Raw genomic sequence first — 15,084 nt, forward strand, 5'->3', positions numbered from 1 at the left:
CCTTTTTAATCTCGGAGACAAGGGACTTGGCTGGCAGATATGGCAGCTTTGTGCGGATACAGTGCATATATCACGTAATTACATAGGCACCTTTCAATGCCGGAGGAGATCGCATAGGTATGGAGCCCGCGTACCGAATACGCCAGAGCCTTCCGTGGAGAGTCGGTGAACGTGAACGGGAAGAATAATGGATGGAAGGCCGAAAGGTTCGTTCGATTTTGCCAATTCCCCGCGGCGAGTTGCAGCAAACCCCACAACCACCAGACCCCTGGGCCCACCGCTGCGCCAAAACTTGCACCCCGCTTGGCGGGGCTGCAGCCGGAGGGGGGGACAACTTCTCATCAGCCGCGACACGGAAGCCTCGCCGAGTTGTGCGTATATAGAGACATGCGTGTATAACGAACGATACTGTCGTCTGACCATATAACTGCTTGTACTATCGTGAGTACCTGCATTCTGTTTGCCAGTTTACATACAATTGGAGGCCCAGGCCAGTTCATCAGCTTACAGCACTCCCTTAGGCCCTTCGTTAGCAGCGGCGTCCAGGCATTGTCCACTGTGCAGCAGTCACTCACACGACGCAATTGGAAGTCTGTGTCTCTCAAAATCATGGCGCCAGCACAGTTCACAGTAAAGGTCGGCACGCGGCGGTCGGCGCTGGCCCTCAAGCAGGTGGAACTCGTGACGGCGGAGCTCAAGCAGGCGCACCCGCACGTCGACTTCACGGTGCACCCCATCTCTGTGCAGGGCGACCGCGACAAGACGACGCCGCTGCCCGACCTGGGCAAGGGCCTGTGGACGTCGGAGCTCGAGGCCCAGCTCGAGTCGGGCGGCGTCGACATGGTGGTGCACTGCCTCAAGGACATGCCGACCACGCTGCCCGCCGGCTGCGCCCTAGGCTGCATCACCCGCCGCGAAGACCCGCGCGACGTCGTCATCTTCCGCCGCCCCGACGCCCACGCCCGCCTCGCCGACCTGCCCGCCGGCGCTGTCGTCGGCACCAGCAGCGTGCGCCGCGCCGCCCAGCTGCGCCGCGCCTACCCCCGCCTCGCCTTCCGCGACGTGCGCGGCAACATCGACACGCGCATACGCAAGCTCGACGACCCCGACGGCCCCTTCGACTGCATCATCCTGGCCGCCGCCGGCCTGCTGCGCATGGACTTTGGCACCCGCATCGCCCAGTTCCTCGACTCGGCCACCGACGACGGCGGCATGCTGCACGCCGTCGGCCAGGGCGCCCTCGGCCTCGAGGTCCGCGACGGCGACGAGCGCACCCTCGCCCTGCTCAAGAGCATCGAGCACACCCCCACCATGATGGCCTGCTACGCCGAGCGCAGCCTGATGCGCACCCTCGAGGGCGGGTGCAGCGTGCCCATTGGCGTCGAGACGGCGTGGGTGGGCGGAGAAGACGAGGCCGAAGAGGAGGACCAGTCCCCAAAGAAGACGCTGTTGAGGATCCGCGCCGTCGTCGTCAGCGTCGACGGCAAGGACGCCGTCGAGGGCGAGCGCACCGAGGAGGTGGCGAGCCTCGCGCAGGCTGACAGCCTGGGCAAGAAGATTGCCCAGGACCTGGTCGAGAAGGGCGCCCAGAAGATCCTCGACGTCATCAACCTGGTCCGCGACCCGTCGTCGCTCGCTGCGGTCAAGGTCGGCGACGTCTGAAGAAGAAAGATAAGAGAAAAAGAAAAAAGAAAATCACAGCTGCCATACATACCGTGTCTCTTCCCACCATATCACCTCACTTCGACTCGCCCCCGAAACTCTACCAACTCGCAAATATGCCGGCATTGCTGTATAATATACATACATATTAAACATGAGAGAAAAACCAGGTAGGCCGGCGCTGTGTATTGTTGGTACAGATATAGTTTATATATAGAGATGACAAGCGCAGCGCACATGCAATCAATCAATCAAAAAAGCCACTTCTGTCATCCCCATGGGTGCGCTACTAGGTCTGATCTTTCTGAGTGCATGCATAAGGAGGTAACTCAAGCGTGCCAAGTGGGGGACTGGGTCTCAGAGTGCTTCCTTGTGTGTGTGTATAATTATTATCATGTGTTATGTATATCCCGTAGTTTTAGTCTATGAGCGCGCTCTACAACAGCCTTGTTGAATCCTGTTTTTTTTGTTTCTGGGTTTGGTTCTGTTTCCTGCGGGCAGCCGTTGAGAGCGTGGCGGCTAATAAGGGGAGGAAGTCTCTCTACATAAGTATCCATAGTCTCCCTAATCCCAAATGCCTTGCCCCATCGGTAGTAAGGTAGTTAGTTACCAGCTCGACAACCCCCCCCGCATATGTCTTTCTCTCTCTATGATTTGTGCGTGTGTGATTGACGGGCGAGAATGAAACTTTGTTCTCTTTCTCTCTCCTTTCTCTCGATTCCAGAGAGTGGTTATTTGGAATGAGAGACGGGGAGGAATAAACGAAACGAAAACGAAAATAAACACAAAAAACACATCCACCAAACACCACCCGATTTAGCCCGGAAAAGCCCTATGATACAAACCCCGGGCCGTTGTATAATGCGGTAGATCCCTTCCCATCAGGTTGAACTGTCCGAGCTATGAGGATACTCCCGTCCGATGTCGCAGACTTGCTTTCCCTCTCCCTCTCCCCGTCCCGTAGTAACGGGGACAGCATCGCCACTCATCCCGTCTCGATGAACCCAGGCCGTCTCCCCGGGATGTAATTGCCCAATTACCCGGGGCCGCCATATATCCGGACCACTCCCGACCTCACCTCGACGAAGCGGAGAAGAGATTGGAATCTAGTGCTCCTCCTCTCCCTCGGTGGCGGTGAACTCGTCGTAGGCCTCGAGGGTCATGAGGTTGTCGAGGTCCTTGATGCCCTGCTCGCTGACCGTGACCTTGCAGATCCAACCGCCGCCGTGCGAGTCGTCCTCGGGCACCTGATTGATGGCGTTGGGCTTCTCCTCGAGGGTGAGGTTGACGTGCGAGATGGTGCACGAGATGGGCGCGTTGATGTCTGCGGCGCTCTTGACCGACTCGACGGCGCCGATGGCGTCGCCCGCCGCGAACTTCTTGCCCAGCTCCGGCAGCTCAACGAACACGACGTCGCCCAGCGCCTTGGCCGCGTAGTCGCTGATGCCGATGACGCCCGTCTTCTTGTCGGCCGCCACGTCGATCCATTCGTGCTCCTTGGTGTATTTCCTTATGGCGTCTGAGGGGGGGACCAATTAGAATTTGGGCATGGCTAGCATGTTGTGCGTGCGTGTGTGTGTGTGCTGTCTTTCGGGCAGACTAGATTTGCTTTTCTGCTGCCGGTGCTGTCTGCAGAGTTCCCTCCGTATCCGGCATCGGGGGGGAAGGGAGGAACTCACTTGTGGCTGTGACGGAAAACGGCCGAGCAATGACACGGCGCGAAACGGAGCTCTGGGCGAGCGCGGCAAGGCCAGACGGCCGAGCAGACCTTATGTACCGCGCAATTGAAGCCATTGTGAGAGAGAGGGGGTGGTGTCGTCGTCGAGACAAGCTTAATTGGCAGCGGAAAATAGTTGGCGGGTGGAGGTCCTGGCAATGTCTCTCTCTTTGGCGGTCAAATCTGAATCAAACTAATGACGCCGATTGGTGGTGAGCGACGAAAAGAAAGCGGGCGGCCAGGCCCAGTCTGTGCTTCAGTAGGAAAGGCTTGGCGTGGGAGCTTGGGCCTTGGGGCCTTGGGCAATGGTGCTGCTGGTGCCGGACCAGAGCCGACAGGTCCCGAAGAGCGGAGCTTACCTAATAAAGGCTCCGGAAGGTCGCGGTTTATCAACTCCGAAGTGATAATAGAGCCCCGCGCCAGACAACACCGGACACGGAACACACACACACACACAACACTACAATTTGAGAGTTGGCATTGCCTGAGCCTTAAATGCTTCTGATATTGACAAGCTATGCAAAAGTAAGGTAATGCGGCCACGCTATAGGCTGCTTGGCCTTGTAAATGGCGGCAACAGCCCCATTCTCCTTTTTGGGCCGTGATTTCTCCGTGCCATGTATTATGTATTGTTGTTGACATCGTAATCGGTCACGCTGTGAAATATAGGTGTGCACTGAGTGTCTCTCTATCTTTGCAAAGCATCCTCGTTTCAGGGCGCTTTGCATCTTGTGTCGTTCTGCTGCTGCCCGCACTGCCTCGACCTCCGCTCGAGTTGTCAGTGGAAGGACTCGAAGCGCGCAGTCGCGTCGCGTCTCAAACCGCGTGCCAAATCAATTTACTGGGAACGCCAGGGCCTAGACAGGACCGACCAAGCGTAGTTGGGCAGCTGTGACGGCCCGGCGAGTTGGACGAGCGGTGGCGCCAAACCAAACCTTGGTGGGTTCCGCGCTGTGTTGCCCACCGGTTCAGCCTGCCCGCAGTGGCTTCCATCCCCCGTCCAGTGCCACCTCAGCGCCCCTGGCATGGAACCTAGCCAAAAAGGAACTTGAACTACACCACAACAGTCATTTCGTTGAACGATTACTCGAGCATATTACGGAATATTCTTGCAGTATTCGTCCGCCGAGCAGCCGTTGCGCATTGACCGGGACAACAGCTACCACAGCATCCACATCAAGTAGTCCGCGACTTCTTTCCGTTGACGCCAAAGCCCCATCTCCACTGCCCGCCCTCGCCCTCGTCCCCGTACCCGTACCCGTCCTCAGGTGCGCTGCACTTACTTCCAGGTTGTACCGGTCAGTACTCTACCGAGTACGAGCACTGCGCCTGGCGAGGACCCAAGAAGCAGCTTGCCTCATCCCACCAGCGCCTACCTTGGCCGCAATTCAGTTGATGAAGTCGTCATCGGGCTAGCCTAAGACCGCCGCCGGCTCCTTTCCTTCCCTCTCTCGCTCCCGGCTCCACGGTCCCCACCCCCGATCTCAATTTCCCTTCGATCTTGATCTCGACTTCGACCTCGACCTCGAACTTTGTTCGCAGCCGCCAGGGCTCCTCCGCTCCCGAGGTCGAGCAGGCAGCCGTTGGCCTCCCCCACCCCCGATCCGGCTGCATTGCTTTGGGCTCAGCTCAGTCCACTCCACCTTCATCCTGGATTCCTCAACATTGTCGGCAGGGTCTCCGGCCCAGTTCCACGACGCTCTGGACACCATGGACCACGACCACATGCCCGTCGACGGCCACGACGACACTATGGGCGGCATCGAGGGCCCCCCCCACACGGGCTCGGACCAGAACAATGGCTTCCGCGACCGCCGCCACACCCAGTCGCAGTCTTTCGACCAGGGCCTACCCGCCTCCAATTCGCCGAGGTCACAGCCGCACTACCAATCCATGGACACCAATATGGACAGCGACCCCACGGCCCGCTATGCGACCCCGCCTCTGCCGCACCCCGTTTCCATATCGCGCCCTGCGTCGGGCCTCTCGGGCGGACAAGGCGCCGCCTACGGAGCGGACCACGTATCGCGGGCCGGCAGCAACGGCGCGGCCGCCGACGCCCAGGCCAACGGGCGCAGCCACTTGGTGATCAAGGTGGGCATGGTGGGCGATGCGCAGATTGGCAAGACCAGCCTCATGGTCAAGTACGTTGAGGGCAGCTGGGACGAGGACTACATCCAGACGCTGGGCGTCAACTTCATGGAGAAGACCATCAGCATCCGCAATACCGAGATCACCTTCAGCATCTGGGATCTGGGCGGCCAGCGCGAGTTCGTCAACATGCTGCCGCTAGTGTGCAACGACGCCGTCGCCATCCTCTTCATGTTCGACCTAACGCGCAAGAGCACGTTGAACAGCATCAAGGAGTGGTACCGCCAGGGGCGCGGATTCAACAAGACGGCCATCCCCGTATTGGTGGGGACAAAGTACGACCACTTTGTGAACCTGTCACGCGAAGAACAGGAGGAGATCTCAAACCAGGTATGACGGCAACCCGCCCCTCCCCGTGTCTGCTGCCGTCTTTGTGGCCGTCACCTGGACCTCGTGGGACTGACAAAGCCCCCTCTCAACAGGCTCGTCGCTTCGCAAAGGCGATGCGGGCGGCACTGATCTTCAGTAGCACCAGCCACAGCATCAACGTCCAGAAGGTATGCTCGAGTCCTTTTTTCTCTTATTTACCATCTGTTGATCTTTTGCGGTCGTATCGGATCTAACCTGCTTCTTTTGTGTTGGACGGATAGATTTTCAAAATTGTGCTGTCGAAAGCCTTCGACTTGAAATGCACAATTCCCGAAATCAGTAATGTCGGCGAGCCGCTGCTACTATATCAGTCGTGCTGAAGCGGGGAGTTTTGAGTGTCGGCTTTTTGCTTTTGACGGTGGTTGTCCCTCGCGGCAACCTCGCAATCGCCCCCCCTCACCCTATATATAACCCCGTCCCACCCCAAAAAACAAGACTTCGAAACTCAAGCAGTGGGCCACACAGCACCGAGGGTTCACCGGCAAAGTATTGACAGCAGCACTTTGGTGGCAGCATCATGAATAATGTAGCTGTTCAAGCCACGTGAGAGAGTGAGAGGGCGTGCGCGTGTGAGTGAGCGAGCGAGCGAGTGAGTAAGAGAGGGGGGGACAGACAGGGGAAGAGAGAAAAGGAAAGGGGCCCGATTTTTTTGATCCGAAATTGGCAATCCATTTACCGGGCTGGATTTTTTTCTCCTCTTGCCCATACGACGTGGCTTTAGAATACAGCCACACCATCAACCACGCACACACACCTACCTATCTGGGTCCTCGTCGCCCAACCCAATCCAAACCCCCCCCTACCGAAAAGGGGGCTCTAAACTAAATACATCACACACGCACACACAAAGAACTGTCCTCTCCTTTCCATCTCTCTCTGTTCTTGTGTGTCTGTGTGTGTGTTTTGTCTTTCATTTGTCACTAAAGCAACTTTTTGGCGGCATCTCGGGCTTTTCTCTTTTTTTGTTTTTTTTACCGCCCTTTCCGGTCTTGTTATAGCTGGCAAAGATATTGGAGGGGTTAGGGGATATGGTTGGTTGGTTGGTCGGTTGGCGGATGGGTGGAAGGAGGCGAATTAAATCACTCTGGGAACGCTTGCATTCGTGGGCACAATATCTCTCTCTTTTTCTCTTTGTCTGTCTTTTGTCCCTTTTTTTTCTTGCTGTTGTTTTGTTTTGCTCCTTTTCCTTCTCCACTACCTATGCCTCTGCCCCTTACCACTCCTCCGCACGTTGGCCTGTCGAGGGTGGTTGGTGTTTCGTCGGCGGTATACCTGGCCAGGGAAAGGTCGTGCGATGGATGCGAGAGCCTCACGGGAGGGAATCGATAGCAGGAAACGGGGTTAGGAACATCTCTATCTATGTGTGCGTCAGCATGTGTTAAGTTTGTGGCTTCTGGTCGCGCAAGTGGCGAAACTAACCCTCTGAAAGGAAGAGGGCCCACCATGTTTTTGTCTCTCTGTATTGCATGCCATTTTTATTTTTTATTTTTATTTGTAATAAACTACTACCCGAAGAAAAAAAAACAAGTATACCTGCTGGCTTGTTTGGTTTGTGGCTTTCTTCAAAGGCAGTATTTGCTCCGTAGAAGACAGAGAGACGCTTGGGGGTGAGGTTTTACATTCTATTACTGGACTGGGATCTAGCTGCCTACCCACTGACGGTAACTAATCTGGTGGACAGATAGACAAGCACGCATGCCCCTTTCTCTAAGGAAGTGGCAAAACGATTGGACGTGAAGGTATGGCTAAAGGCGGGCTGGAGAGTTGTTTGGCTCAAAGGAACGGCTAGCCCCCTTTTTCTCTGTTTCCTTCAAACATTGACTGAAAGAGAACAAACATCCCATCATCCTTCAGTTGGACTCTATTTTGCTTCTCTCCCTGGTCAGCCCTCCCGGGGTCCTTTTCTTCTCTTCCTTTTTCGCACAGGGGGGCTGACTTTCTTGTCAGACAGACACAAAAAAGCCTTTTTTACGAGCACGGGACGTCGCACCGGCCAATGTGGTCGGCCAGGGGGTTGAGACACTGGCCGCCGCACGAGCACAGCAGCTCGAGGCGGTTGCCGACGGTGGCCGTGGCGGCCGAGCACGAGCCGTCGCCGTTGGCCAGCACGCCGCCGACGGCCGACGCCGACGACGACACGGGCACCAGCGGTGACACGGGCGACACGCCCCACGACGCCGCCGCCGTGACCGTGGACGTCACCGCCGCCGCCGCCGCTACCGACGACGACAGCGATACCGGCAGCCCGTCGCCGCCGATGATGACCGTGGTGGTGATCTGCCGCCCCTTGATCCGCTTCGCCTTGGGCTTCGGGTTCGCCGACGGCGGCAGGCACACGTACAGGGCCTGGATGGGGTCCGTCTTGGTCTTGCCGTTGGCGCAGTTCTCCTTGTTGCCCGCGCAGTAGGCCTTAACGATGTCTTCTTCCTTAAAGTCTGTGTGGAACAAAACCCGGTTAGTTAGAGTTGACAGCGACGAGAAAGAAGAAGAAAAACCCACTCTGGTGGTCGCGCAGGATGTATCCGCAGTACGTAAAGCCTTGCCCGCAGATAGCAGGCCCGGCGGCAGACGACGCCGATGGTACCGGGGATGCAGCGGCCAGCGAGATTGATGACGGCGGCCCGGCCGTCCACGCCACCGACGCAGACGACACCGATATGGGCGTGGGCACGAGCGTCAGCGTCGTGCTCTGCGCGGCCGTCACGCGGAACAGGGCCGCTGCCATGAGCCCGACGCAGGACTGCTTCATGGTTGCTAGCTTTGGGTTTGGCTTTTAGGTGTAGTACTGGAGAGGGCCTTGCTGCTATTCTCGTCACGTCAATATAACAGTTATTGTGCCGTCTATGCTGCCCCTGGCCCTGGAAAGCTCACCTTGGCCCCTTTGGTCTCTTCTCTCCTACTTGGCCTCTGGGTCTCTCTGGTTGGATGTCTGGAGAGGCCAGAAAAGAAAAGGGGGCCATCCAGCCAGCGTCGCGTTATAAGCATGGCTCGACGGGCTCCATGTTGGTCCAGTCTAGTCCACGGCTGTTCCAAGCACATCGCCACCGGATCGGCCGATGGCGACTCTACGGCCACCAAAGTCCTCACCCTCCAGCAGTCCAACACGGAGAGAGAGCAGGCGCGCAAAAGTCCCCTCCTTTTGCCTTCTCGCGCTGAAGAAGAAACCATGGCCCAGCCACGTCGTCGTCTAACATGGACGATGCCGGACATTTATCCCAGCTGCAGCAACAACAGCAACAGGAAACCTCAACAACACGAGCATGCCTTGTTTTTGGGACCAAAAAAACGCCGACAAAGTCCCTGGCCTGTCTAGTTACCCCTGTACACAGACAGGACAAGGAGAATAGGAGGGGAAACGAGCAAATCGGCGATGCTCCGGAGCGGTGGGACGCGGACACGGGCGCGGACACGGCGGCTGCCAGGATTTGTCATGACTGCGCGTGTGTGTCTGGTCTGACGAGAGTTATCCTCTGTTCTGTAGGTACAAGTACCAGGTGACGCTCTCTCTCCAGGCTAGGAACCGAGTCTGTCGCACGATTCGGCTCCCGCTCCCCGCTCCCGTTCTGACAGACCACAAAACGGGAGCTTGGGAAGCACTGTTGAGTGTTGAATCCGCTGGCTCACACAGCAGCAATTGGAAGCGTCATGTGTGTGACTTGTACTGGGGTCTCTTTCTTTATTTGTTTATCGACTCCGTTGAGGAGCGAACCTCGACTGTTTTCGAGTCGATCACAGCAAGATATGACCTACGGCTTATACGCATCACTACCTAATTTTAGTGTGTGCGTGGTGACGAGTATAAGCCATTTCACTTTGGTAATAAATCTAGCTGTGGAACTCTCGTAGGAGTAGACGAAAGAAAACATAACATATCCATCACCATCGCTATATACACACGAAAGGGTCCACGGTTTGTATTGTAACTTCATATACTTGATTTATTTTTGCTGCTAGTGCTATGTAGCTTGATCAATAACCAGTCTCTCGACTACCACCTACCTACCTCCCTACCTAGCTTGTCCATGACAAATAAAACGACAGATATGCAGTGGAAGCGAGTGGCAATTTCCAACCCGAAAAGTCGCCTGCCTATCCTGTGCAACAGTCTTTGACGACGAACGAGAGTCTTGCAGCTGCACCAAGATTATCTAGGCAGCAAAAGCAGAGTATCACGTAGAAGAGAGTGGCTCGAAGGTGAAACTAATGCAATGCAAGACACCCAAGTGTAGAGTTCCAAAAGAGTTCCCAAATCGCATCTACCACATGAAAAAGGGAATAGTCCTCCCCTCCAGCATCAACAGATCCATCCACCTCGGCACGGGGTGCAGGATCAACCCGGCGTCAGTGGTTTAGTGGTAAAATCCATCGTTGCCATTCTGATATAACAACCAGAATTCGATGGGCCCCGCGTTCAATTTCAATTCGCGGCTGACGCAGATCTCTTCTTTTTGCCTTCTTTTTGCCTTTTTGCCATTTTTGTATAAACAAACACCTTTCCTTACAGAGTCAGTCAGTACAAGTAAACAAATCTTGGAAAGGAGTGCAGTGTCAATAAAATTTCCTCAAAAACACCAATATCGCCGTTTTCCCAACCCCCATGTGCCCCAGCCGCAGATAGTATGCATGCCCTGCGCCCTGATAAGACGAACATATCTTACACCCCACATCCCAGTGGCCTGTCCTCGACAGCCATGTATTATTGCACGATCAAGAACTAAACAATACTAGGAGCTCGCCGTCCTACTTCCCCATCTCGCCTTCCTCAATCAACCGGCCCAAAATCAGGCTCTGGATGACTAGCTCATCGCTGAGCGTTCGAATCTTCTTGCTCGGCGGCTCATCAGCAGCAGCCGCAGCCGCGGCACTACCTCTCTTACGCTTCTTGACGTCACCTAGCCGTGACGCCGGGACAGCAAACATGTTCCCCTGGTCCGATTTGCCATCGGCATACACCCAGTCGAACGGCCGGCCCGCATCTTCGGCTGCCTTCATCTCCGCCTTTGCCTCATCGGCGCTGTAGACGCGAGTCAGGGATGCACCCAGGACGCGCGCTAGGAACACGTAGGCCATCTTCTTGTTCTCCAGTGACTTCTTCATGACGAGAAGTATCCGACTTCGCTCCAGAAACTTGGTTCGCTGCCCAATGACATCAACTAGACTAGCAGTCGAAGCATTGTACGGCGCCAAGGTCCGCGACCTGATGGCATCCCCGAGGAATGCCGACTGGCCCGCGCAGAGGAGGTATGGTGTCCAGTCGAGAAGCTCGTTCCGGTCTAGGCACGACGTGATCCAGCGACTTGCAATGCATGGCAACCCAAGTGCCAGCGCCTGGATGTATTTGACTTTGCGAGAGTGGCCATCTGCGATCAGTGCAGCAAATCCCGTCGATCTGCCCTCGGGCGTCAGGCTGATCTCAGGCTCTACCTGAGTCGACGTCGAGTTGCCAGTCACTGGCTTAGCCGGCAACACGTCAAACAGCTCATCGAACCCGTTCTCAAGGATCCTGCCGCCAGCCCATTTGATCGCCTTTTCGATCGCGGCTGCCGACTCCATTCTGGTGTTAAAATGGTCGCTACTCTCGCCAGGTCTGCGGGACTGCAAGGATATTGCGAATGCCATTCCTTCAAAGAGCTCCGTGCCACGCTGTGTTTGTTGGGGCTTGCCGAAGGCCCGAAAAGTTTTTGACGCCGCCGAGACCCGAGATCCACGGAGGCTGTGTTCAAAAGTAGGCGTCGTAGTCTGGGATCGCGACAGCTCATCCGGCGAGGCCGACCTTTGCTTCCCGATCCTAGCAGAATGTCTCAGATTTTCCACCGAGCCCATTTTCAACGCTGGCAATCTCTCATGAGTTGCACGTCGCTTATACTTGGCAACGGCTGGTGAAGAGTTAGATACCAAACCAACACCGAGAGCCGACCTTGCTGGACCCGAATCTTGCGTTGCTGGGGTAGTACCAGACGAGACGGCTGGCGTCGACGCAAGGTTACTCAGTGACGACGAGGTCGAGCCCGGCCCGCCATTTAATGTAGACGATGCCTTGGCTTTGTGAGATCTAGTACTTAATGCCGGCGGTGACGACAGAAAATTGGGTGTCGACTTCACTCTGAGCAGAGGACGGTCAGCTGGAGAAAGGTTGCTCTCTTCGGGAACCTCAAACCGCTCCTCTGTCGGGCTAGTCTCGGGTATGGCATCGGCGATGCCAGTATCCCGACTGCTCAAATATGGCGTTGCTTCTATCGCCGGGCTCGGCATTGGTCTTGTAAGTGGTGGGGCCATGGCTGGCGTCCCAACCGTGTCCGACTTTGGACCTTCGCCTGTTTCGGACTGAGTAGAGTCCGCATCATGCCCGAATTGGCCATCATCAGGTTGCACACGGCGCTCCTGAGAGTCAGCAACAGTCTTCAGCCGAGTTAATTTCTCGTCAGATGACCGTGCCGTACGGCATCGAGTTGAATAACAGGCTGGACCGTTCCTTGGCTTCCGCTTATTTGTTGAGGGGACTTCGATTTCATCTGGTTTCGTAACTCTCGAAGCCCGAGGAATGCTAATATTAACAAGCCTTCTAGAAGCAGCTTCCTTCTTGTTCTTCGCTTTGAGGCGTCTCGTAATAGACTCCTGATCATCGGAGTCGTCTCCTGAGCTAGGGCCATCAAGAGACAGCTGTGAATTTGAGCGCCTCTCCTGCGACTTGTGCATCGGCTCGTACGTGCCCATCGGCCCCGGGGCGGATTTCTTCGCGGGGGCCTCATAATGAGACGACCCAGGGATCACTGGGCCTGTTATGGAGGCAGTCTGGATTGGGCTGCTAGTCACTTCACCGTCAAATCTAGGCGGCGAAGTTGTGCCGGGTAGGACTTGTGGACTTGACGTGGCGTTGGGAACTGGTGACGAACGAAGACCTCGGGTTTTTAGAGGAGACGAGATAAAGACGTTGGGAGATATGGAGTTGTGCGGGAAATCGGCGGGAGAGGGCCGCGACGAGGTTGGGCTGGCGAGCTTGACTGCCGAAGAAAACTGGGTGCCCCCAAACAGCTGCGAGGGTGCAAGAAGCTGAGACCGGCCTCCTAGACGAAAGGGGTTTTGAGGGGGAGCAGGTGTCTCTGGGAATGGCACATATGGGGAGGGCGCCTGGATCTGGGAGGTTGGGTTCCGTGGACGGGCAAACTTTCCAAGGTCGACGAAACCTGAGTCATCCTGAGCCGGCGAGGTGTTCTTCTCCGCGGCTGTCGCTGGCGCGTTTTCAAAGTCAAGATGATCGGTGTCGGAGTGGTCATCTACATCCAGGGATGTCGGGTAGCCGCCAGGGCTGCTACGAAGGAGCTTTATAGGGTTCGTGTCATCGTTGGGGGCCGATGGACGACCAGGAGACGCAGTGCGGAAGTACTGATCGTAGCTGCGTCCGTCGTTGGACTGGGTAGGCGACTGAGAGGATTCCATCTTCCGGAGCTTCTTGGCTGGGCGCGCAGAACCTGCTGATGAGCGGACATGTGGAACGTCCTCTTTATCGCCGTAGTCGTCGATATTACCGCTGTTGTGGTTATCGCTGCAATATTCTGATTTCGGCACTGCACTGAATTGGCGGTCGCTCGATTCGCGATGCTTCGCGCCTCGACCTGAGCCCCGACTGAAGCTGTGGCCTTGAGTCGCGGGCGGCGAGTTGCGACGATGGCGGGTGATGGCATCGCGCGTCTTCATTGCTAGTCAGTGCGGACCCCATGTTACACGCAGCAGGGATTGTGCCTTGGATGAAATTGATTGATTGGGCTGCGTGGGACGGCGAAGAGAAAAAAGCAAAGAAGGCGGACGTACTAATTGAGAACCCGAACCCAGTGCAAGTGCTTCATTGTTGGCGACAGGTCGATTTCCTGTACATGCCAGAAGGTCAGTAACATGATGCTAAGATAAAACATAATCACAGTAAAAATGAAGCTAGCCAGTAGATATTCACCTCTCAGAGAAGTTACTGACGAGGCAGACGCAGCATTGTTTTGCGTTTGGGCGGGCAGAGCCACAGCCTCATCATCTTCGTCGGGTTCGGTGAAGTGTTCGTTCTACTCTCATACAGTGCCCGTTACTTGTGGTTAGCACAGCTCATTGAAGGTCCAATAGCAATTGCTAGCAGGAGAGGGGAAGTCGACGACGCCACCTCGTCGTTTCGGCGCGCAGGGCATGGCATTGGACTCACTATGCTGTCTGTGCTGATACGGTTCCAATACGTTTTGAGGATCTTCTGGCTGTCTTGGGTTTCCATGTTCCATTCAGGCGCCGTGTTCTCGTCACTCTTGCGGAGGCTGCTGCTCAACCTGACCATGCTGGGCGACAGGCGGCTGGTGGCTTGCGGCTTGCGGCATGGAGTATTTTGTAGTGTCGACGTTTAAGGTATGGACCCGGTGAGGTACCGCCGATAAAGGTAAAACACCTTATTACTCTTGACTTGAAAAGTTGTCTAATGAAACCCCATTCAATTTTACCTTTGCCTTTCAAGACAGCTGCGTGTGGTCGCACGGTGGCCATCATCAGAGCGGTGCGGGACGGGGCAGGTGCGACTAATACACGCTGTCACGTGTGCGCTTTAGCTGTTCGCTGAAGGTACGTACTGTTCATACATCCACAACACGGAACTGGGCTCAATTTCCGAAAACCTGGGGCATAAATTACAAGGGCCCTGTTTCTAGAACACCGCCAGTACCAATCTTTTGCACACCTGCTCACCGAACGTCGGCTTCTATCCGTAGATCTACCCAGCTTTTAGTTTACACGTAGATTGTTTATCGGCTTGTTTCAGAATTGAGAAGAGTAACGAAAACGCGCCGTCATTTCATGACCACCTCTGAACTCGCGTGGCTGATTGATGGATTCGGCCCAGCACGCCTGGTGCCCCTAGCGCATTTATACTAGTCGGTATTTAGTGTACGCTACATGCAGGGCCATCGCAATGTCTCGCTCACCGCCCAGGCACGCCACTGTTCAAGCTATGGAGGCCCCCCTGAGAATTGCTTTTGCGAACCCCATCGTGGAATCGGAATTGGTTTCGCCCCGACACCTCGTGATGGTCCCTGCGGGTTTCCATGACACTGTGAGCAGCAGGCTTAAGGCAAGGATCTCTAGCGGAGCAGCAACAATCGAAATGAGAGTCGCACCCCGAGACTCGTAATAGTACTTGTAATGACAGCTCCCTCCGAGAC

At 55.8% G+C, this 15,084-nt stretch overlaps 5 protein-coding genes and 1 non-coding gene across 6 annotated transcripts; 3 read left to right on the top strand and 3 right to left on the bottom strand.

The window, feature by feature from the left end:
* Positions 1 to 609: 609 nt before the first annotated feature.
* On the top strand, positions 610 to 1,662 carry B0T26DRAFT_636568 (porphobilinogen deaminase-like protein; the record flags this gene model as incomplete). The annotated part of the gene is made up of 1 exon (XM_060436839.1): positions 610 to 1,662. The coding sequence occupies one exon, from the start codon at positions 610 to 612 to the stop codon at positions 1,660 to 1,662; it is 1,053 nt and encodes a 350-aa protein (XP_060300731.1).
* Positions 1,663 to 2,768: 1,106 nt separating this feature from the next.
* B0T26DRAFT_637772 (glycine cleavage H-protein-domain-containing protein) lies at positions 2,769 to 3,456 on the bottom strand (the record flags this gene model as incomplete). The annotated part of the gene is made up of 2 exons (XM_060436960.1): positions 2,769 to 3,181; positions 3,342 to 3,456. 2 exons carry the CDS (start codon positions 3,454 to 3,456, stop codon positions 2,769 to 2,771), a joined length of 528 nt encoding a protein of 175 aa, XP_060300732.1.
* Positions 3,457 to 5,267: 1,811 nt separating this feature from the next.
* B0T26DRAFT_147804 (septum-promoting GTP-binding protein) lies at positions 5,268 to 6,297 on the top strand. Its single transcript, XM_060433448.1, has 4 exons — positions 5,268 to 5,355; positions 5,444 to 5,860; positions 5,953 to 6,027; positions 6,121 to 6,297. Exons 2-4 carry the CDS (start codon positions 5,480 to 5,482, stop codon positions 6,217 to 6,219), a joined length of 555 nt encoding a protein of 184 aa, XP_060300733.1. The 5' UTR covers positions 5,268 to 5,355; positions 5,444 to 5,479; the 3' UTR covers positions 6,220 to 6,297.
* Positions 6,298 to 7,447: 1,150 nt separating this feature from the next.
* B0T26DRAFT_766547 (uncharacterized protein) lies at positions 7,448 to 8,648 on the bottom strand (the record flags this gene model as incomplete). The annotated part of the gene is made up of 2 exons (XM_060446477.1): positions 7,448 to 8,334; positions 8,399 to 8,648. The coding sequence occupies 2 exons, from the start codon at positions 8,646 to 8,648 to the stop codon at positions 7,868 to 7,870; spliced, it is 717 nt and encodes a 238-aa protein (XP_060300734.1). The 3' UTR covers positions 7,448 to 7,867.
* Positions 8,649 to 10,237: 1,589 nt separating this feature from the next.
* Positions 10,238 to 10,335, top strand: B0T26DRAFT_t54. Its single transcript has one exon. It is a non-coding gene; the product is annotated as a tRNA-Gly (tRNA).
* Positions 10,336 to 10,639: 304 nt separating this feature from the next.
* B0T26DRAFT_738410 (uncharacterized protein) lies at positions 10,640 to 13,336 on the bottom strand (the record flags this gene model as incomplete). The annotated part of the gene is made up of 7 exons (XM_060443592.1): positions 10,640 to 11,439; positions 11,476 to 11,612; positions 11,652 to 11,677; positions 11,714 to 11,764; positions 11,795 to 12,382; positions 12,425 to 13,173; positions 13,213 to 13,336. The coding sequence occupies 7 exons, from the start codon at positions 13,334 to 13,336 to the stop codon at positions 10,640 to 10,642; spliced, it is 2,475 nt and encodes an 824-aa protein (XP_060300735.1).
* Between the last annotated feature and the right edge of the window lie 1,748 nt (positions 13,337 to 15,084).

Source organism: Lasiosphaeria miniovina, assembly GCF_030549165.1.
Source record: "Lasiosphaeria miniovina strain SMH2392-1A chromosome Unknown B0T26scaffold_2, whole genome shotgun sequence".
NCBI lineage: Eukaryota > Fungi > Ascomycota > Sordariomycetes > Sordariales > Lasiosphaeriaceae > Lasiosphaeria > Lasiosphaeria miniovina.